This window comes from Rhagoletis pomonella, unplaced genomic scaffold (assembly GCF_013731165.1).
Source record: "Rhagoletis pomonella isolate Grant_MI unplaced genomic scaffold, Rhpom_1.0 Rhpom_scaffold_00012, whole genome shotgun sequence".
Classification (NCBI taxonomy): Eukaryota; Metazoa; Arthropoda; class Insecta; order Diptera; family Tephritidae; genus Rhagoletis; species Rhagoletis pomonella.
The window spans coordinates 22,554,631-22,568,752 of record NW_023458566.1 but is presented as its reverse complement, the minus strand read 5'-3'; the positions used below and the strand labels follow the sequence as shown (position 1 = coordinate 22,568,752).

The window sequence follows — 14,122 nt, the reverse complement described above, 5'->3', positions numbered from 1 at the left end:
GGGCGTGATGCTGGCAATGTTGCTGCTGTTGTTGCTGTTGCGTGGAAGCTGTGCAAATGCGGAGAGTCAAGGCAGCGGACCCCTGAGAGAAAATCCATTTTATGAACCATTTTATGATTTTTGGAGACAATGTTTCCTTGTTGTTTGGCTTTTGAGGCCGCAGCAGCAGGCTGCCGATCAGGCGAGCACTTATGTATATCTTTGTGTATGTTCACCGACATAAACACATACATACATACATACATATACGTAAGTATATAAAAAATGATATCTGACAGAAGTGGCGGCGGCATTTGTGGAAAATAGTGTGGCGAGCAAATCTTTAGTCTTTTCTCGGCCGTGGTTAAGTAAAGTTGTGCGTAAGTAAAATATTGTGGCTAAATTAAAAGAAGAAACGCTTTGCATATCCTGCTAAAGTGTTGAGCATACATTTGTGTGAAAGAGTGTATGCAATGTGGAAATACCGTTGCTAATAAATTGAATGCAAAAAAATTCCAACTTCCGTTTATTTCCTTACATATTTTTATTCTGCATATTGCTAAAGTGTTCAAATAATTCCACATTAAATCAACAGCTATTTTTAGAACTTGCGGATTAAAAAGTATTTTTTATGTGTGCTATTTTCATTTTAAAAATTTGTATAGAATTCAAGGTGTCACCGACAAATCTGACAATGTTTTAACATCGCTGACACCACCGCATTAAAGTGTACTTAGTAAAGCTATTTGCGTTTTCTTCGCAAAAGTTTTTGATTTGGATAAGCGTAAAGGATTAGCAGCATGGCGGCGCACTGCCAATTCTTTTGGCTGATGGTGGTGGCGTTAATTGGTGGTAAGTGTATGCTTTCGTTGCTCGATTTCGTCTGAAATTGGTGTACTAGATAGTAGGAAGCTTCAAAAGAGTTCGAGAGTAAATATTTTGTAAGAGCGGGATCTGAAGACTGACAAATTAAAAGAGTTTTATCCATCAATAGGATTATCTCAATTAGGTTTTCTTTCTTGTTAAGTAAATTAGCCCCCGTAGAAGAGTGGTTAGAGTTAGTCGAATCTAGGCTCGATTCCGAAAACACAGAAAAAGTTGTTGCTATTTGCGGTCGTCATCCAACAAACAATGCCAAACCTCGCAGTGTATTTCTGCCATGAATACTCAAATCACAAATTGGAGTAGAAGCTCGGAAAAGACACTTTACAAAAAAATTTGAAATAAGGTACAAGAATTCGTTATGAAGAAGGTGGTGGACCAGGCCAAAATAGTACTGATCAAAATATCTTAACCAAATGAGAAGAAAGAAAATTGTGTCCGAATAAAAAGGTTTTAAATTTAGTATTTAATAAAACAATGAAAGCACAAAACTAAACATTTAATAAGTAGCTATTTATTAAAATTAATAACGTTCTTCTTTTATGCTAAGAGACGCGTTCCCTCCAGAGTTCCAAGAAATTTTGCATTCCTCCCGGCTGCTATATTGCACTATAAATCTAAAATTAGGATAGGACCACCCTTGTGGTAAAACCTTTCCGATAAAAAAGAATTGTCAAAAACGGTTCATGTGGTCCAAAGTTACATACAAAAAAAAAAAACATATTCTGACGAATTGGCAACTACAATTGAGATAAACTATAAATTTATTGAATGGAAATTTATTCCTTTTTAATTCAAAGTCAAGCCTTATAAATTCGCTTAAGGTGTTTTACTAAAATGATACAGACATAATCTGAAAATTAAGGTGCAATCAATGCTCTTGGTTCTTTGATAATATTCTCTAAAATGGTCAGCGAAAGCCCGACTTAACAAGCGATCGCATCAGAATACAAAGCTAAAGGTAATGTGGGTACCAGCCACAGCCATAGGAAATTTAGAGAACGCTGAAAAAATTCTGCGAATGTGAGGTGGCTACGTCATTTTTTTCACGGCTGGATTAGGGCGGACTAAGGTCAAAGCTTGTAGCAGCTACTTCTACCGGTGGAAATCTCAACTGGCCGGCCGGTTGGATGGAAATTTCGTAAAGCTTCGATGGAGTTACGTTGTGCTTTCCCTCTAAGCTAGTTATGTGTATGTATGTAGATTTCATTGCTAGTGTTGATGTGATAAGGTCAAGATGGTGATGCAAAATGAACACTAAAAACTAGACCAAGGAAGATATTTACAATAAAGTTTCATATATATATGACCATTGTAAACTCTAATCATTATCAGATACACAAGTATGTATAGTAGTAGAAAGTCGACAGTGCTTAAAGTTCATCGGCAATGGAATCGTTAATAACTCATCCTTTATGCACATTCGTTTAGTTCGTCCATTTTTAGCCTACAAAAATTCAGTGACTTCCACACTACTGAGAAGATTGGGTCTGAGCTTAAGTTCAGCCGGTTCGAAAACGACCTATCTCAGAAACCTTTTCAAGAACGCCCTCTTTCAGATATTGATTGAAGAACGCCTTATCTCAGAATTTCATTGAAGAACACCGTATTTCTGAATTTGATTCAAAAACATCCTATCTCAGCTACCGCCTCAAAAACGCTCTATATTAGCATATCTTCAATAGGGCAATTCATCTACTTTGAATACCATAAATAACTGTAATATATTTTCAGTTAAGACAGGGCGTTTTTGGAAAAAAAAATTCTAAGAAAAGGCGTTTTTCAATCAAATTCTGATATAGGGCCTTTTCGCACCGGCTGCCGAAGATGGGTCGATCTTCCACTCAGCCGTCAATATATTTCTTTGGTGGATATGATTTTGAAAATGACATAATTCGGGCGTTTATCTTCCGATTCTTTTTAATTTTCGAAAACCGGGGAATTATATCTATGACATGTTTGTTGTTTTATTCTGAATTGAAAAAATATGTAGATATTGAAAGTTTTTCAATTTCTTTATTTATGACTGCTGCTGCTAAATGAGAGAGTCATATCACTATACGGATCGGAAACTGAATAAGAAAATCGTTTAATGTGCGACAGACAGGCCGGCCGGCGAGCAAACTCCATACCACATCCTAAATCAAAAATAGTCACAAATAAAAATTTTTCAAAATTAATTTTTTTCTATAAAACAGTTCACAGAGAACATATCGAGCCCTAACCGCCAAAATAACGTAAGCCACATTTTTTTCAAAATTTTCTTTTTGATGCAGAAATATTCCTAGAGCATCTAGATGCATTTCTGCATCAAAAATAAAATTTTGAAAAAAATGTCGCTTACGTTATTTTGGCGGTTAGGGCTAGATATTTACCCGTATAACGTCCGTCAAAATTTATTCCTCACCACCATCTTCCTTAACTGAAAAAATACTGTCAAAATTGTTTTTATTTTGCTTGCGCAGCATCAAAAGTTTTTGCCTCCACAATATTTGGGATTTTTTGAGTTGTGACTGTTTTTGATTTAGGTGCGATATGTACATACAAACATATGTATATATATATATGCGCTTTAATATTTATATACAAACATATGTATGTATGTATATTAGGGCGGGTCAATATTTATCGACAATTCGCATATGCGCACAGCAGGACTCTATGTGTAACTCTAAGCAAATTTGACAAAGAAACTATGGTTCTAAAATCAATTTGGAGTTTGCCAAATTGCAAAAATAAGTTTCGTAGAAAATGTGAAAATTTTCACTGTTGCCTATCCACGTGAAAATTTTAAGAAAAATATATGTGCAAAAATGGATTCGTCATACCAAAAAACCCCTCGTAGTTTATTTAGTACAAAATTAAAGCACTTCTCTACGACGCTATAGTAAAATGCTACGAAACCTATTTTCGCAATTTGGCGAGCTCCAAATTGATTGTAGACCCATGGCTTCTTCGGCAAATTTTTCTTTACAAAAAATCTCCCATACCCTAATGTACATATGGTATACAAATATGTATGTACAAAGTAGTATAAGAAAACATTAAGTCATTTAAAAATATCAAAGCATAAATCAAAGTGAAAATTCACTAGAAAAAATTAGCGTCGTGTTTCTGAGGAACAGAGAATGAGTAGGTGGTTGCCACACTATTTTTTATACACCAACAACTTGAACATGCAAATGTTTATTTCTTTAAATTATTTGTGATCACCATTGAATCAGCATTTATTTTTTTTATTTCTTTGCATTTTTGCTTTTGTTTGAAAAGTGTCACTGGCGGGTTATGAGGATTGTGAGAACGCGCCCTACGCCGAGCATTCGGCCATACAAATAATCGACAACGAGGATGCAGTGCGAGCCATTTACACATGCGAAGAAGGCTACGAGTTGAGAGGCATCAACGAGTTGGTATGCAATTTAGATACAGACCTCTGGGATGCCGAACCGCCGACTTGTGTAAAAGGTAAGTAAATACACCACACCGGTGACGGCTTCGAGCTGAATAAGGAAATCGAAAATTTCAGTTGAGCTCTCGAATGAGGTGGCTGACGGGGCAAACAGTGGGCGCGCGGGGAAAAAGAAGAAACCGCTAGATATAATAGAAGATCGCCACGTATCTGCGGATATGGCCGCCTCGCTGGATATGTCCTGTGTGCAGGCTAAAGTGAAGGCGCCAGAAATACGTCATGGCTTTGTAGAGAAATACGATCGGCGACGCAAAGGCGACCATATCTTCTTGGTGGCTTTCTATGCGTGCAATGACAACTTCGAGTTGGAGGACGCCGAGATAGCGACGCTGTACTGCAGTCAACGCAAATGGGTAGGAGAACTGCCGACGTGTGTGGCGCTGGGCGAATACACCGATGTGGACGAAGAAGGTGAGTGTTGTTAAAAATAGAAATAAGTTTTGAAATTAATGTTTGTGTGGCGCTAGAATACGACGAATATGAAACAGTTGATGGCGATGAAGAAGATGAAGCTGAGGGAGAGGAGGAAGAAGGGGCTGTTGATAATCGTGTAGCGCCGCCGCCACCACCACCACCTGCAGAAGTCGAGCCTATGCAGCCTATAGAGCAAGAGATCAGCAATGAGATTGAGCCCACCGTACAACAAAACGTGGAAGCTACGCATCCCGTTGAAGTTGACAGCGTTGAGCCTATTACCGAACCGGAACCTGCACCAGTTACGGACGTGAATATTGTCATCGCACCCACACAGGATCCATATACGCCACGTTTCCTCGACAATGACTGCGGTCCAGACAATGGCGGCTGCGAACACAAATGCGAGCGTCTGCTTTTCCCTGGCGAGAACGAGCCACGCCTGAAATGCTCCTGCTTTGAAGGGTTCAGCTTGGATCCAAACAATTACGCAAGTTGTCATGGTGAGCATAAAAAGAAAGCACATCTTTTCAAAATTCATTGTATTTATTTTCGCTTTTCATTTTGCTAAGACATCAATGAATGCCAGCTGAACAATGGCGGCTGCGAGCAAATCTGCAACAATCTGCCCGGCTCCTACCAGTGCGCCTGTGAGCAGGGTTTACAAATCGATACGCTAACGGGCAACACATGCACCGGTAAGTGACCAGCCGGCCCATCTGTTCAAGAGAACTTTAGATTTTAAACGCTTTTATATCATTTATTCCATATAATTGCATGCATCACCCCTTCCTTATACCTTCACCGTTAAACACCCGCTTGTATTCGTATTACACGCAATCATTCGACACGGCCACTCACACTCACACACATTCACACAACTACGTACAACACGCACACATACACATACGGTTTTGGCTGCCACAGACATCAACGAGTGCCTGTTACGCAACGGACATGGGCCATGCCAGGACACCTGCCACAACGAGTGGCGCGGCTACAGGTGTTCCTGCGAAGGTCTGGCTGGCACGCAATTATCCCAGGATAATCACACATGCGAAGATGCTGGCGAGTGTGCCATCGCCAACGGTGGCTGCTCACACCAGTGCCTCTCCTCAATGGGTCGCATCTATTGTCTGTGTCCAAGCGGTTGGCTGATGTCGCCGGACGGAACGAACTGTGAAGGTGCGTGCGCTGTGGCGTTGAAAGCTGATACGCAGAATTGCTTAATGACTGCTAGCCAAATTAGCTGAAATTGAATGTGTAGAAGCAGCAATCTCGAAGTGTCAATCTAACTCACCAAACCAACTTCATTTACGCTCATTAGTGGAAAAGTCGTATTTCTGAGCTAATTTTTATTTCTTTGCATTTGCAGATATCAACGAATGCGAGCAGCCTGAAGTGGCAGCGCTGTGTTCTGCCGGCTGTGAGAATACACCTGGCTCTTACCGATGCGTACCAGCGCTCAATACTCCCGAAGATGCCAAAGAGAACGCAGAAGAAAACGAAGATACTGAAGATAGTGGAAATGCAGACGCTGATGAGCCTGTGAGTGAAGACGATCAGGGTATACGCCGCATTGCCGAAACTGAACCCATCTGCCCAAGTGGCTATCGCGCTGGCGGCGACAATTCGGACAAATGCGTTGACATCGACGAATGCGCTGAGGGCACCAGCGGGTGCGAGCATTGTCTCAACACTGTGGGTTCCTATGAGTGCACTTGTCCCGGTGGCTACGATCTTGCCGACGATGAGCGCACCTGCATAGACATAAACGAGTGCGATGTCATTGTAGAGCGTGAGGACGACTCTGATGCTGCGCCTGCGAAGATTTGCTCTGGTGGCTGCGAAAACACAATCGGCTCCTTTATTTGCACTTGCGAAGCCAATCAACATCTGCTCGAAGACCGACGCACATGCGCTATAGACACTTGCAAAGACTTGAATAATCCGCAATTGAATAAGACACGTTGCGCCTACCAGTGCATGGACTTGCCCAGTGGCGTCTACGAATGCGTTTGTCCAGCGGGTTATACGCTGAGCGATGATCTGCACAATTGCGAGGTGGCCGAAAGTGTTTGCGCCAAGGAAGGCGGCTATGAAAGCTGTGCGCCAGGCACTTGCATCCCAAGTGAGGATAACAGTTCATATGAGTGCGATTGTCCGGCTGGCTATGTGAATGAAGGCAACCATTGCAATGATGTCGACGAATGTGCCGCTGAGCTGCACGGGTGCTCACACGAATGCCTCAACACTTTAGGTGAATATCAGTGCGGCTGTCCAGCTGGTTTTCGATTTACCGAAGGCAGCGATCACGTGTGTGAAGACATCGACGAATGTGCGTCCAATCCTAATCTGTGTGGCGCTTTAAACTGCGTCAACAATCCTGGCAGCTTCATCTGCCTATGCACGGATGGCTCCGTTCCCGATGCCGCGACTGGCGCTTGCCATATCGCCGATCCTTGCGAGGCCCACCAGTGTTCGCACCAATGCATTGCTGAAGGTGTTGGCTTCAAGTGCATCTGCCCGCATGACATGTCACTGGCTGATGATGGACTAAACTGCTTTTACAAGGATATTTGCGCCGAAAACAACAACGGCTGTGAACAGATTTGCAGATCGGAAGATGATGGTGCTTGTGGCTGCCGCAGCGGTTACGAACTGGCTGCCGATGGCAAGTCGTGTGTGGACGTGAACGAGTGCGAGATTGGCAATGGCGGTTGCCATCAAGTTTGCCAGAACTATGCAGGTGGGTACGACTGTGCCTGCGAACCGGGATTTGAGTTTCTCGATGGATCGCTCAAGTCATATTGCTTCGACGTAGACGAATGCGCTTTGGGGTTGCACAATTGCGGGAAGGGCATGCTGTGTGAAAATCTTAATGGATCTTTCACCTGCATATGCCCACAGGGGTTCGCGCTGGGCTTACCACCGGTTTATGCTTCGCTGCGGGCTTTACTTTCATCATATCATCCAGCTGCGCCGAAATCATACGCTTCATCATCAGTCATGCAAACTCAGCCCACATCTATCATAAAACATACACCCTCATGTCTAGACATCGACGAATGCTCTATATCGAATGGCAATTGCTCCCATTTTTGCTTGAATTATCCTGGCAGCTTTCAGTGTTCTTGTCCGCCGGGCTATGCACTAAGTAGTGCCGATAATCGCACCTGTCTGCTGGTGAATGCTTGCTTGCAGAATAACGGCGGCTGCTCGCATGAGTGTGCATTAGTGCCAGGTGTGGGTGCGCAGTGCCATTGTCCAAGCGGATATGGGCTCTCTGTGGATGCGCGCACCTGCCTTGACATTGACGAATGCGCTGCGGCTAATGGGGGCTGCGGTCAGCTTTGTCGCAACGCGCCGGGTAGCTTTGAGTGCGCTTGTAGCATGGGTTACGAAATGTTGGCAAATGGGCGCGACTGTGCCGATATTGACGAATGCGCAAATGGGTTTGGTAACTGTACTTTCATCTGCGTAAATCTTCTAGGTTCGTACGAATGCGGCTGCGAGGGAGGCTTCCAGCTGGCTGAGGATCGCCGCACCTGCATCGATATTGACGAATGTGCACTGAGACGACACGATTGTTCCCACGAATGTGTAAATGTAGAGGGCGGTTATGAGTGCATATGCCCAGAAGGTTACTTATTAGGTGACAATAAAGCGACCTGCTTGGATGTAGATGAATGCGTAGGCAGCGAACATGGCTGTAGCCATGGTTGCAAAAACAAATTGGGCGACTATGAATGCAACTGTCCTGATGGCTATGCGCTTGCAGTTGACAATAGAAACTGCGTCGAGGTAACTTCTGTGATTGATACACGAACCAATGAGCTCGATGTGGACACAGCCTTGATTGATGTCTGTTTGCGCGAAAATGGCGGTTGCTCTCACATTTGTAATCCCGAAACAGGTTGCTCATGTCCAAGTGGGCTAGAGCTTTCCGTCGACGGAAAGACGTGTGCCGATATCGATGAATGCGGATACAACAATGGCGGATGTGCACGTATTTGCCACAACACTATCGGTGGCTTCGAGTGTCTCTGCTCAGACGCGGCAACGCCGGACAATGGTCACAGCTGTGTGGCACTTTGCCCGCCCGGCTTTACAGTTAGCTCGCAAGACCCCGCGAAGTGTGAGGATATCGATGAATGCGCCACACCAGGTCTCTGTCAATACAGCTGCGTAAACACAAATGGTTCATATGAGTGCGTCTGTCCGAAAGGCTTCGCGCTGCGCAATGGACGCGACTGTGAAGACATAAATGAGTGCTTGAATGAAAACGGCGGTTGCGTGGGCGGTGATTGCATCAATCACATTGGCAGCTATCAGTGTAAGTGTCCAACGGGACAGCGTTTGGCTGTGGATCGTCGCACGTGTGAGCGCGCGCCGGAGCTGCGTGATCAGTGCGCCCCTTTCTTGGCGCCCGCCAATGGGGACTTCCACTGTACCAAGTATCGCCACAAGAAGAAGCACTTCTACAACACACGATGTAAGGTTTGGTGCAAAGAGGGCTATCGCTTGGAAGGACCATCACAACGGTTTTGCAATTCCTCCGGAGAATGGGATAATTTCGAAAATCTTTGTACGCGTAAGTAGTGCAATCCTCTTAGTTAACGAAAAAGATTAGTCTTATCTGTGCCGCTTTGCAGCTACCGTTTGTCCCCGCTTGCAGCCACCACTCAATGGCGTAATTATACCCACTGCCTGTACAGCTGGTAAGGTATTTATGGGCGAACGCTGCCGGCTACAATGCCAGCCTGGCTATGTGCCAGTCGGAAAAAGCGTAGGAGTCTGCACAGCTGACCTCACTTGGTCGCACAATGCTACCTTCGAATGCATGCCAGCGACGAGAACACAGTTTCTGCCAGCTATACCTTTGCCTGGCCCACTGCCTGTCAGCCCGTCAGTAAATGGCTTCCTCAATCGACCCACAATAACACAAGTGCGACCACGAATCGGTTTTGGTGGATCAGTTGCTGCTCGACGTCCATTCATTAAGTGTCCACGAAACACCACAGTTTTCTTGGCGGCAGGCGCCAGCACTGCACACATCATTCTACAAAAACCCATCACCAATATGGATTACCGCTACATTGAGTCTCACCCAGCTTGGACTCGCAATATGCAAGCGCATCTGGGCGCTGGACGGCATGTGGTGACATTCCGTGGTCGCGATCCAGTCTCGGGCAGACGGGCAAGATGCCAGACAATCATTTATGTGGAGCAGGCCGCATCGCCGAAAGTGAATTTCTGTACGCGCTCATTTGAGGTGGCTTTAAGTCCAAACCAAGTGTATCGTTCGGTGGTATGGAAGGAGCCACGTTTCGAAAGCACACTGGGTCCAATTAAGAAGCTTTATAAGTCGAGAGTAAGTGGTGCGGCTTAACTACTATATAAAAGTTGCATCTTTAATCTATAAATAGATACCTGGTGAACTGTTTAATGCTGGCAAGCATACAATTTACTATGAGGCAACCAGTGAGCAGGGGATTACGGCACGCTGCGAGTTCCAAATTATCGTTAAAGGTAAGAGAAAATCGGATTCGCCATTTCACTATAATTTGTGCGAGGTAATTTCCCTCACCTTCTTACAGAAGCATTACCTACACCCTCGACACCCTTGCCCTCACTTGACTTGAGCTACCCGGGAGTGGCGGAGCCTGTTCTACAACCTGCACCCTTAATGCGTCTGCCGTCTACAGCAGGCTTGAATGCCAAACTATTGGCGGGTCATGAGTCCTTCGTAATTTGCCCAGGGCAAGCGCCAGTTAAGGTCACAAACTCGAGATCTGTAAGTTACTTCCGACCTGAATATCTGATTCGTGTGCGCTATTCTTGGTATAAACGCCCTGCTTGAACTGTTTTTTTAGTAAAATAAATTTGAATGCATTCCAGACTGGCCAGCTTATAGTATTTGCTTCCTATTGATGCTTTCCACATTTTCTAGTAATATTTTTACGGAAATACGCTTAACCTTTTTGTACTTTTTTTTTGTAAAAAAACAGGTAACTTTACCCGTGGGCTGCATATTAAAGAATGTTCGGAACTCGTCGGTGCGTCGCCATGCCCAACGTCGTTTGATTACCACAAATTGGTCGCATTTTACTCCGTTTTAAACGAAATGCATATTACCAAAGTTTGTACTTTTAATAGCATAATATAATTACTTTAAAGCCAAAAATGGACAGCTACTTGCACTTGAGAAGCTTTTGTATTTTAATTTAATATTTGTATTTTGAATAATAAAAAAAATGTGTACGCAATAAAGTGAAATAAAATTGTTTGAAATATATTTTTTTGGATCTCTGACCTTAATAAAGCCATAACTGAAATTGGCGAGGGGAAAAGTTAACTGATAGTTGTGTCTTTCTCTCTTGATACCATACCCTTGAGTGTACAGATAGCTTGGAAATTATAAGGAACAAGTGCGGGATAACTAAGCACTGAGCGGAGTTATTGAGCTAAATTCCACTACAGAACACCTACAACAAATAGATTCATCGCCAAGTCCATGTGGTTTGCAGACATCACTGTATCGCTGATAATATGGGAGGTTTTAGAGAGAGGACCAATGCTTAAGCAAGGTAGCCAACAACCAACCACATCACTCAAGAGCTCTACGCCGCCCCCTAACTTTTCACTTATCGTCAACTCTATGAGTGGCTGTAAATATTCGGACTCATTTTGGAGTCAGCAAAGTCTCAGAATGCTGAGTTGTAAACCTCATTATGAGCTCAAAAAAGAGTCAGAAAAGAGCATGTTTAGCTTCTTAGAAAGGCACGACAATACGAGTCCACATTAGGAGTCATATTAGAGTCTGAAATCCATGACGCTTTTCTCAGTCTTAAAAACAAATATCTTTGTAATTCTGATTAGGTATAAACTATTATTTTTACGTAAATTTGTTACTTTGGTTCAACTCAGAATTTATAACATCAAAAGGGTCCGAAATGAGTCAGTCTAGTTGACGGGTCGCATAATCATTAATTTTAGACTCATAAATCTGCAGTTCTTCAGGCCATGGTCGATGTAATATCGATCTCGATAAGCGCACTAGCATAAATATCGAAAAACTGTATTGGGTACTAGGCCAGTGCGGCATCGAAGCGAACGAGAGGAGGCCTATCTATAATTTGTCCTCGTGAGACTGGATTTAGTTTGTTTTCTTCAAAACTTATAATTAGTAAGTGGTGGGCGGCCTTAGGCAAGCCAGCCTCCTTTTAGATAGAGCTTACCACTGGTAGCTCGATGGGTACCTAATAGGGTGATTGACTTGAGGTTTTTTTTTGATATCTATAGGCGGTTTTTTCAAATCTCGATTATTGAATAAACCGGAATTTTTTATCGAACAAAGCAGTTTTTTTCTTTCATACAAATCTTGATCTCTCAATAAATGATTTTGAGTTTAGCGAAGATTTCAAGGCCTCTTCCAGTTTAAGGGAAATCCCTTAATAGTTTTAAAGTTATATCCTAGGTTATTTGGGGATGAAGAGAGTTCCTATTATCATATTTGATATCAATAAATGAACGTTTGGCGCTTAAACGTTTTCTACGAGTTTGGTCGAGCTTCCTCCCAAATTCGTGTTCTGCTTCTTAATGCTGTGATACAAATGGAGAGATATACACCTTTACCCCACCTTCGTCCTGTTGGCCATTGTCTGCCGAGGGGAGACCGCTATTTAAAAAAAAAAAAACGTGTGATGTTGCTGGAACCAAAAATTTAACCATGGACCTCGGAATTGGCAGTAGGCACCTCTAACCACTGGCTGCGGCGGCAAGGGCACTACTATTCAACAAGTAATTTTAAGCAAAAAAACGTACTTTAATTCTCATATAAAAATATAAATATATGTATACATAGATTAGTATGGGGCCACCTCTGAGATACTACCTTTCCGATGCAAAAAGAAATATCGAAATCGGTTGACGTGGTCCAAAGTTATGCGGTAACATACATAAAAAAAAATATTCCGACGAACTGATAACCTCCTCTTTTTTTGTAAGTCGGTTACAAATGTTGAACTAAAAACAAGCGTGAATTTTTCACTGATTTTTATTTGTTTTACTTTTGATCTAAAAAACTTTGTACTTATTCCCGTTTTGCTCTTTTCTAAATAAGAGCTATCTTTACTGTATGAAATCTAAGTAAAATAACACCGGTTTTTTTCGAAAACTTCAAATCAGGAACCGGTTTTTTACTACTACAAAAAACTACTATAACAAATGCGCTGCAGTCGAAATATTTATTACCCCCGTATGTGTTGTTAAGGATGCATACAAAGGGCGCAAAATTGTGTAAGTTAAGCGCACCTATGTATCACGCCCCCATAACCCTAAATGCGAGCTTGGATCTATCTCCGCATGAAATTGCTCAGGGCGGCCGTTATTGCAGCAGTGAGACTCAAATGGAGTAAAAGAATCTCTGGTCATTCAGATGTTCTAGGGACATAACCGTGTCACGGATGTATCAAAAAGAATTGTTTACCATTTACCACTCAAACAAATGCAAGGCGAATTCCCTTACTGAATGCCATACACCTCCCATAGATCAAGCCCAGGTTTATAAAATCAAATTAATATGTATCCTTGGACGCCTGGATATAAGACGAATTGTAAAAGTGGGGAATCAGCAAGGAAGGATTCGACCACATCCTTGAACAATATTCAAGATATTGGTTCTCCTCTCCTATAACAAAAAACGCACATCTGTACACTCTTCAGTTTCCTTACTTGACACAATACTAGAGGTTGACGCATCGGGCCAATGTTGTAGTTGCAGGATCATAGAAGGCGATTAAGCACGCTTAGAAGAGATCTCACAGGTGGAAATGTTACTATCGGTAAAACTCAGGACATCGAAGGGGATATATTCAGAGCACTAGTATGCTTAGCCTATGTGTTTGTGCAGAATTCTGATCCTTAGCTGTTGCAACCTAAACTAAAAATTTTTGCTTTTCGGCATTATTTTGCATTGGCAAACACAGAAGTTCTTATAAGGCGTCGCGAAGCAAGCGGCCATTATTGGCACATACTTTTGGGGGAAATTTAAACAATTTCTCTGAGACTCAAAATTAGTTTATTACACATTTGTATATATATTAATATCAACATACAAACATACATACATACATATAGATATATTTACATATATGTATGTATGTACATACTCACTCACTAAAGGTGTTCTTACACGAGACGTATTTGGCATCTGTAAATGGGACTTTTTCAATACGCATGTAATTGCGTATGTCTGTCAAATTTACAGTCTTTATTTAACTATTTAAAAATACATGCTTTGAAAACGAAATAAACTAAACTCCGATGATTCTATCTGTGTTTCAGATGAAAATAGAAACATTTATATGTTTCGTG

General features: G+C 42.5%; 1 protein-coding gene across 1 annotated transcript; it reads left to right on the top strand.

The window, feature by feature from the left end:
* Window positions 1-644: 644 nt before the first annotated feature.
* On the top strand, window positions 645-11,002 carry LOC118748108 (fibrillin-1-like; the record flags this gene model as incomplete). The annotated part of the gene is given in 11 exon segments (XM_036482416.1): window positions 645-831; window positions 4,132-4,326; window positions 4,388-4,741; window positions 4,798-5,247; window positions 5,317-5,442; window positions 5,672-5,929; window positions 6,120-9,338; window positions 9,400-10,118; window positions 10,174-10,276; window positions 10,345-10,541; window positions 10,756-11,002. Coding segments are annotated over 11 exon segments (5,784 nt in total). The 3' UTR covers window positions 10,867-11,002.
* Window positions 11,003-14,122: the final 3,120 nt, after the last annotated feature.